Source organism: Aethalodelphis obliquidens, unplaced genomic scaffold, assembly GCF_003676395.1.
Source record: "Aethalodelphis obliquidens isolate GAN/ISIS:26980383/991018 unplaced genomic scaffold, ASM367639v1 scaffold30, whole genome shotgun sequence".
In the NCBI taxonomy this organism is placed as follows: Eukaryota; Metazoa; Chordata; class Mammalia; order Artiodactyla; family Delphinidae; genus Aethalodelphis; species Aethalodelphis obliquidens.
This window is the reverse complement of record NW_020837974.1, coordinates 1,674,664-1,682,526: the sequence shown is the minus strand read 5'-3', so window position 1 is coordinate 1,682,526 and position 7,863 is coordinate 1,674,664. Positions and strand designations below refer to the sequence as shown.

At 64.7% G+C, this 7,863-nt stretch overlaps 1 protein-coding gene across 2 annotated transcripts; it reads left to right on the top strand.

The window, feature by feature from the left end:
- Nucleotides 1-4,149: 4,149 nt before the first annotated feature.
- Nucleotides 4,150-5,726, top strand: GRIFIN (galectin-related inter-fiber protein). 2 transcript variants are annotated; one of them, XM_027125620.1, is made up of 5 exons: nucleotides 4,153-4,179; nucleotides 4,422-4,501; nucleotides 4,598-4,757; nucleotides 5,276-5,442; nucleotides 5,569-5,726. In XM_027125620.1, exons 1-5 carry the CDS (start codon nucleotides 4,168-4,170, stop codon nucleotides 5,582-5,584), a joined length of 435 nt encoding a protein of 144 aa, XP_026981421.1. In that variant the 5' UTR covers nucleotides 4,153-4,167; the 3' UTR covers nucleotides 5,585-5,726. The 2 variants fall into 2 exon arrangements, with proteins under 2 accessions (XP_026981422.1, XP_026981421.1); XM_027125621.1 differs by lacking the exon at nucleotides 5,569-5,726 and having other exon boundaries at nucleotides 4,150-4,179; nucleotides 5,276-5,562.
- Nucleotides 5,727-7,863: the final 2,137 nt, after the last annotated feature.

Sequence of the window (7,863 nt, the reverse complement as noted above, 5' to 3'; positions counted from 1 at the left end):
ATGGTCATGGCATTTTCTTGAGCACCTACTGTGTGCCAGGACCTGCGTGGGCACCGGCAGGCAGGGAGGAGGTGGGAGAGGAGGTGCCCGCGTGGATCAGGCTCAGACCTGCCTCCTTCCCTATAGATCTCTGAGGGTCCGAGGCAGCTCCTGGCACGCAGTAGGGCCTCAGTGAATGGCTTGGATTGAAAATGACTTCTGTCCTGAGTGAGCGAGTGCAATTCAGAGGAGGGAGAGACCCAGGAAGCTTTTATGAGCGACTCGACTAAGCTTTGAGAGAACGGGACTGGGGACAGGTGGTGGCTGGGAAGCTGTTAGAGGATTCAGAGGGGACAGGGGAGGGAGCAACAGGAGTGCGGGACCTTGCTGCCCTCTCCCAGAAGCAGCCCTGGCAGCTCCAGCCTTTAACAGGCCTTACAGCCAAGGTCCTACGAGGGGCCTCAAAGGGGCAGCAGAGGCCAGAGCTTAGGGCCCTGCTGCCGCCTAGGCTGCCTCTCAGCGAGCCCTCGCCTCCTGGGCCTCGGTTTCCCCACCTGTGTGGGACGGTGTTTTCAAACTGCCCTCACTCTCCCTGTTGACCCAGAGGGCACACTCACGCCGTGGCCCCAGCAGGGGGGAGAAGAAGGGAGCCACTAAGCACAAAGGCCACCAAGCGCCCATCCAGGGGGAGAGCTGGCCCGAAGCTGCGTGTCCCGGGCCAGGTGTGGCCCCTGCCTGGAAGCTGCTGGTGCCTCCCTGCCAAGTGGGGGCTGGGAATCTCCATGCTGACCTGTCAGCAAGTGGTTCCAGACCTGGGCTGGGGATAGGGCGGGGGCCGGTCCTGGGAGGGTCTTGGAATCTGAAGAGGGCTCCTAGGGCAGCCTGGCCCGGCCTGAGACCCCCCCAGACCCGGAATCGGTCATTGGTGGGCCAGGCTGGTTGCTCACGACAAGAGAGGATGGGGGCTGGAAAGAGCATGGGGCTGGGAGTCCGGAGGCAGCCCTCGCGTCCTGATGCTGCCACCCTTTGCCATGGGGCTCTGGGGAGGTGTCCCCTGTCTGTTTCCTCATTGCTCAAGTCGGCGCAATGACGCCTGACTCCACGAAGCCCATGAAAGCTGTGCTGGCCTCCCCAAAAGATGAGGCAGTCCTCGTCAAAGTGTCCCGGGGGACTTGTGCCCGAGGTCTGTGGGGCACCGAGGTGTGTCAGACCCTGCCTGGCGTTGACAGGACTCCTACACAGCCCTGCCTCCCGGTGCTCTGCTCTCACTCTTCCCTACCACCTTCTAATTCTTATTCTCTAAGACCCGCTTTAGCTGCCTCCTCCTCCAGGAAGCCGACCCTGATAACCTCCCATCCTGGTCTGGTGAAGGGCTTCACATCCAGGGGCAGACTGCTGGGTTCAAAATCTGGCTTTGTCACTCCCTAGCTGTGTGACCTTGGGCAAGTTGCTTAACTTCTCTGTGCCCTTATATCCGGTGCAGGACACGTGATGCTGCCCGTAAAGAGCTTAGCTGAGTGCCTAGCAGCGTGAGCTCCGGGTAGACGGAGGTTATCACTATGCCATGGGGCAGGATTTCTCTTCTGGGTATCTCTGAGCACCAGCCCCATGCCTGGCGCCACCTGGCGATGGTGGCCCCAGGGCTGAGGGCGGGCCTCTGAGCCCAGGCCGCCATCCTGGTGAAGATCCTCTGTGGAGCTGGGTGGAGACCCTGCTACCTCCTCCGGAGCCTATGGAAACCAACAGTCCAGGGCAAAATCGCACATCCGGGAGGAAGAGGGGCATCGTCTGGCTGGGCAGGTCTGTTTGCTCCCAGGCCCCAAGCCATAGCACAATTCCAGGTTGGGGCACTGCCCACTGCCCCCGCCGCAGGGGCCCCTGAGGACTGGCTGGGGCGTGCCTGCAGGGCTGGGCCAGCCACGTGCGGCCTAGGTGTCCCTCTCTCCATCCCCCCAGCCCTGCTGGGGGCTTCTGGGCCCTTGGCCGTCCCCACTGCTGAGAGCTTCGGGTGCTCCTGGCTCCCATCCCACGTAGGAGAGGTTCCAAAACCACAGCCAGGGGGTGGTGAGACCACAGCCCTGGCCAGGCGTAGGCTCATGCCAGGCACAGGTGTCACGGGGTGGGCGGAGGCCCAGAGCTGCATCCTCCCAGTTGGGCTTTCTGAGGTCTCCAGGCTGGAGTGAACAGGCAGGCTCGGCCCAGTGGGCTACCTCAACACAGCCCCCATTGTCCCCCATTGATTGGGAGGCTGAGGCTTAGAGCGGGACAGGCCTGCCCAAATCAGGGGTCCGCAGGCTCCTCCCCCCAGGCCAGGGCCCGCCCCCGATGCCCAGCTAGGGCTGCAGGCCACTGACTCCCAAGGAGTCTCCGCCAGAACCCCTGCTGACCTCAAAGCCAGGAGACCACAGCCCAGGTTGCTGCGTCCAGCCAGGGCCGTGGCCACCCCAGGCCACCCTCCCCTGCCCAGGAGACAGGCACGGGGAACAGAACTGTCGCGTGCAGCTGGGATGACTGCGGCCCAGAGGCTACTAGCTCCAGGTCGCCCAGCCAGCTGGCAGCCCGTTCTGCTCCCCTGACCGTGTGCTCTGCCCCTCACTGGGCCCTGGGCACCGGCTACTGCTGTACCCAGAGTCCAGGATCCACGTCTCCACCTGGCAGCTGGACAGGAGACGGTACAGGGATGTGCAGAGGCAGCAAGGGGCCTCACCCTCCTGCTGGGCCACTGTGGCAGGGGCTCCCCTCTCTGTGATCGCTGGGGGGAGGCACGGGGGAGGGGTCTGCAGCCTTCAGTCCCCAGGACGGCCACGCTGGGTTGGGACAGGGATGTGCATACAGGCAGGCTGGTGTCGGAGGCAGGAAGCCATAGCAGGCAGCCTCGCCTCCGCTGCCCAGGGCTGCCCCCTGCAGGCCTGGCCAGCCCTGTCCCGTGCCTGTCAGGGAGGCCGAAACTGCCCTTCCCGGCCTTGGCCTTCGCATCACCCCCCTCATCAAAAATGACAGGCGCACGCCTGTCACCAGCACAGGTGGAGAGGCCAGGCGGGACGCACCAGGGGCTGGAGGGAAGAATGGCCCGAGGGGAGTGGTGGGGTTACGCAGGCCTGGCAATCCTGGCCGAGCACCCCTCAGGCCCCGGGGGGCCAGATGCATGCCCACCCCGCCGAGGCTCGCTGGGCAGGGAAACAGCAGTGGCACCTGCGGCGCACGCGCTTACCTCGGACGTGACACCTCCCACCGCCGTGGGCGCACTGTCGCACACGCTGCGTTTCCCCAGCCGCCCGGTCCCACGCTCACCACCCCCGCGCCCCCCACCACCACCCCCGTCACCTGCACCCTTACACACTCACCCACCTGCTCACCGTACACGCTCGCCGCGCACAGCAGCCCCGGTGCTCCCTGAGCCTGCCCTGGCTCCTCTCTGGGTCGGTCCCCCGGACTGTCCAGCCAAGAGGCCCCCATGGCTGTCCCCAAAGCCTGGGGAGACTCTGCCTGTCTCGGCTACACGCTCCCCGAGGGCCCCAGCCTGGCCCCCTCCCCCGCGCCGGGGCCCAGGAGCCAGGCCAGGAGAGGAGAGGGGCTGTGGGAAAGGCCCTCCCCCATCTTGTCCACCCGCCAGCGTCCTGGAATGTGCTGACCGCAGCGGCCCAGCCTAATCCCAGCTCTGCCCCGTGGGGCCAGCTGAGCCTCTGGAGCAGGGCAGCAGGGGAGGCGGGGCTGCGCTGGGCCGGGGGCACAGGCCGGAGGCACCAGGTGGTCTGAGGGCCCGAAGGCCGGGCAGGCCTGGTAGGCGTCCCCCCGGCCCCTCCTCGCTTGACCACAGGGGAGGGTGTGGGTCCCTGAGATCCTGGAGGCGGGGTGGGGGGCTGCCTCAACCACGCCCTTCCCGCAAAAATAGGGGAGAAGCTGCTTTCCCAGGTGCCTGAAGGATCCTAAGAAGCGAGGTGAACTTCGAGAGGCAGACAGGCCCCGAGGCAATGGGGGTGCGGAGGGGCCGCCCGACCTGTCCCTGGAGCTTGAATAGAGGACCTGCTGGTGGGGGAGGGCGAGAGGCTGAGGACGGAGGGAGAGGTGGGGGCAGGGAAAGGCACAGTGACCTCATCAGCCGCCCCTGGGGTGCGGCTCCCGAGCCCCCGCCCAGCCCGGCCCGCCTATATCCCCAGGCTTGTGCTGCTCCCAGCAGAAGCTGGAGAGATGACACTGCAGGTGGGTGAGACCTGGACCTGGGGAGAAGGGAGCAGGGCCAGCGGGGAGGGTCCCCCAGTCAGCTGTGCTCCTCCCCCACAGAGCTGCCCTCCCACGAGACCCCCAGGCTGAGAGGGAATGCTGCTCAGAGGGCCAGGGTCCGGGCAAAGTGCGTGCACTTTGGGGGACGCCTGGACAAGTGGAGTACCGGAGGGGGAGGATGCCACAGACACAGGGCCCTCTGTCCCCTCTTCTGCCTGCAGTTTGAAGCCTTCTATGCAGGGGGCCTGGCGCCGGGCTGGAACCTGCTAGTCCAGGGACACTCTGACTCTGGAGAGGACAAGTAAGGGACATCGCCCTCCCCAGGGTCCCCTCTTTGGCCTTGGGTGGGTGACTACCCAGCTGTTCGCTGCTCTCACGAACCTCATGATGCCCCCAGGTTTGAGATCAACTTCCTGTCTGAGACAGGGGACATCGTCTTCCACATCAAGCCCCGGTTCTCCAGTGCCACCATCGTGGCCAACACCTTCCAGGGCGGCCACTGGGGCCAGGAGGAGGTGTCCAATGTCTTCCCGCTGGTGCTCGGGGAGCCCTTTGAGGTGACGGGAGTGGGGCGAGGCCCTTGGGAGGCAGGGGAACCCATGGGGTGGGGTGGGCGAGGCCCTAGGGGGAGGGGCAGGGAGGCGGGGGTTGGGGTGCCTGTGGACACATCAGGGCCACCTGCTGCTTTGTGGGAAGGATGCTGTGTAGCATCTAGGGCTCCCTGTATCCCTGGCTTCCAGCAGCACTGCTGTCCCCACTGGGAGCCCCTGGGGGAGGGGGCTTATTAGAGATGCTTACGGGTAAAAGGGCCAGTGCGGGAGTCTCACTGCTGGGTCTGGGGGTGCAACAGGGTGCCCACCCCCTGGCCGCCAGCTACCCCTCTGAGGAGAGAGGAAGGGACTCCTAGCTGGGGGTTCAGAACTCCCATGGGGCGGGCCTGCATGACGGCGGTTCCACGTGCTCAGGGAACCCTGGGCCCCCCAGCTATGCCTCCTGGACTCAGAGCTCTTGGAGCTCAGTGCAGAAGCAGGTCGCAGGCCCAGTGGGCCGTGGGTCACTGGCCTCCCGCCCACAGATGGAGGTCAGCTCGGATGCGGAACACTTCCATGTCCACGCCCAGGAGCACAAGGTGCTGCAGTTCTCCCACCGCCACAGGCCACTGGCCGCCATCACCCGGGTGCAGGTGCTGAGTGACCACCGCCTGGCCCAGGTGGAGCTGGCCAGGAGAGGCCTGAGCTGGGGGTAATGTTCCTGCCCCGCCCCAGAGCATCTTTATCCCGGGGCCCCACTTGCCTGGGGGGACTGTGGGCTTGCCCTGTCCCCATCTGGTGGGGCTGGAGCTGAGGCGGCTGTCCTGGATGCTTGCAGGGACGTGGGCTACTGAGCTGTGTCTGAAGTCCCAGGATCGAGCCTTGGCCATCGGCCGTCCCTCGCCCAGTGAAACCCACGCTGGGGAAGCTGTGGGGAGGGCCCTGTGGTTCTGGCCCCCCACTCCGGCTCCACCTTCAATAAAATTTAAGCAGGCTGCAGGAGCTTGGCTACTTGGAGAGGGTGATGGGCTGGGGTGGGGTGGGGCCATTCGAAGCAGCCCTGGACATCCTCCCCAGGGCTAGGGGTCAGGGGTCCCTGAGATCTACGTCCTGGTGGTGGTCCAGCCCCTTACCTCACCCCCAGGACACTGAGGGTCTGGGGGATGCTGAGACAGGCTTGTGGGGAGGCCCCTATCTGGAGGTGGGGAGTGGTGATGAGATCCAAGGAGGGGAGGGCTCCTGGCCATAGGCCAGAAGGTCCCAGCCGGTGTTCACCCAGGACACTCACACGCTCCAGCTCCGCCCTCAGCCCCCAGCCCAGGGCAGTCTACTGAGAGGTCCCAAAGATTCCTCTTTGCCCTACTTCCCCTAGGGTACACGGAAGGGTCCCTCCTGCAATTCCTGTCCCTGCCCACTTCTGTACGTGTGGTGGGGGAGGAGGGAGCCCTGGCCAGTGAGCACAGCTGCGAGTCCCCCGGCCCCTGGCTTCCGAGCCCAGCTCACCCAACCATCTCTCTGTCCATCCCAATTAAAATGGTGATGTCACAGTTTAGGATGAGGCTTAGCCGGTGTTCACCGTTTACAAGTGAATTATTTAAAGAAAAGTCGCAGGTCAGTGGTATCACAGACAGAAGGGTGGGGTGTAGAACCGGCTGCCTCGGTCTGAGTTGCAGCTTTGCTGCCCCGATGTGCGACCTTGGCCAAGTTCCTGAACTTCCGGGCACGAAGAGAGCCCTCAAGTCATCGGGAACGGTGAGGCTCCAGGAGCTGATTCAGGAGAAGCGCTAGAGAAGTGGCTGGCACTCGTCATGACATCACCTGCCGTGGGATTCCTGGCAGGACACACATCTGCCCCAAGCATCTTGCCCTCTAAGCTTTACAGCTGGGGAAACTGAGGCTGGGTCGGGGAAGAAGTCAGCAGCAGGGTGGGGCCCACGGAGGGGAGGGCCCAGCAACCCAGTGCCCTCTGGAGCTGAGGAACCATCCAGGGTGGGCGGCAGCTGAGCAGGGCAGAGGGGAGACGGCGGTGCCCCCGCCCCCAGGTGAGACAATGGCGGCCCCAGACTCCAGCAGTGCAGCTTCCTTCCTGTCTCCACTCACTTCCCCGTCTGTGTCCGTGGCCCAGCTGGCCCAGGAGCCCCTTCCCGCCCCCTCCTGCAGGAGGCCTGGCCTTTTGTGTCAACCGGGAGGGGCTGGGGGCCGGTGGGCTGGTGGATGGGTAGCCAACCAGGCCCTGGGAAGGACTGGGTTGGCAGGGAAGGGGCGAGGCTTCTCCTGCCCCTGGGGACGCCGAGCCCACCGATGGGGCTTCCCCGCTCGTGGTGCAGGCCCCCTGCTTTGCGACCTGAGCTGGCTACTCACCCTCTCTGGGCCCGGTCTCCCTGCAGACAAAAGGCTCCCCTCCTGGTGAAACTCTGCCTCCCCAATAGCAATGCAAGGTGGGAGAGGGGGAAGGACAGAACACGCCAGGTTTTATCTTCTTCAGTTTGGGGCGGCTGCCGCTGAGCCTGCGGACAGCCTGGGTAGGCAGACACAATGACTCCGAATTTTGCTGGGCTCCACCCGAGGGCCAGGTCAGCACCGTCTCCCAAGCACTTGGCCGGGTATGGAGAGCCACGCTCCTTTTACAGGTGTGAAGCAGGCTTAGAGAGGGTAAGTGACTTGCCTAGGGTTGCTCAGCAGATGAGGGATGGAACTCAAATATCTGACAGGCTTCAAGCGCGCGCGCGCACACACACACACACACACACACACACACACACCCCGTCCCTCGACGTTGGCCCTGAGCTGAGTCAGCTTCGAATCAGCCCTCCTGTGGGGCAAATCAGACCTCAGGGGCCGCCGGCCCACTGCGTCCTTAAGCCTCAGTCTCCCCAGCTACGAAATGGGGTGCAGGCAGCTACGGTCTCAGAAGGTCCTGCTGCAGGGGCTACGCGCCATGTGGTAACCCTTCCGTGACCTCACTGCTCTCAGCACACAATGGAGGTGCCCATCTGTAACTGTGCCCCGTCTCAGCACCACAGCCCCTTGGACAGAACCATCGGCTCCTCCCTCGGCTCAGAGGACACCTCCTCTGGGAAGCCCTCCTTGACCTCTGCTTCCCTCTACCTCCTGCCCTCATCACACTGCCTCT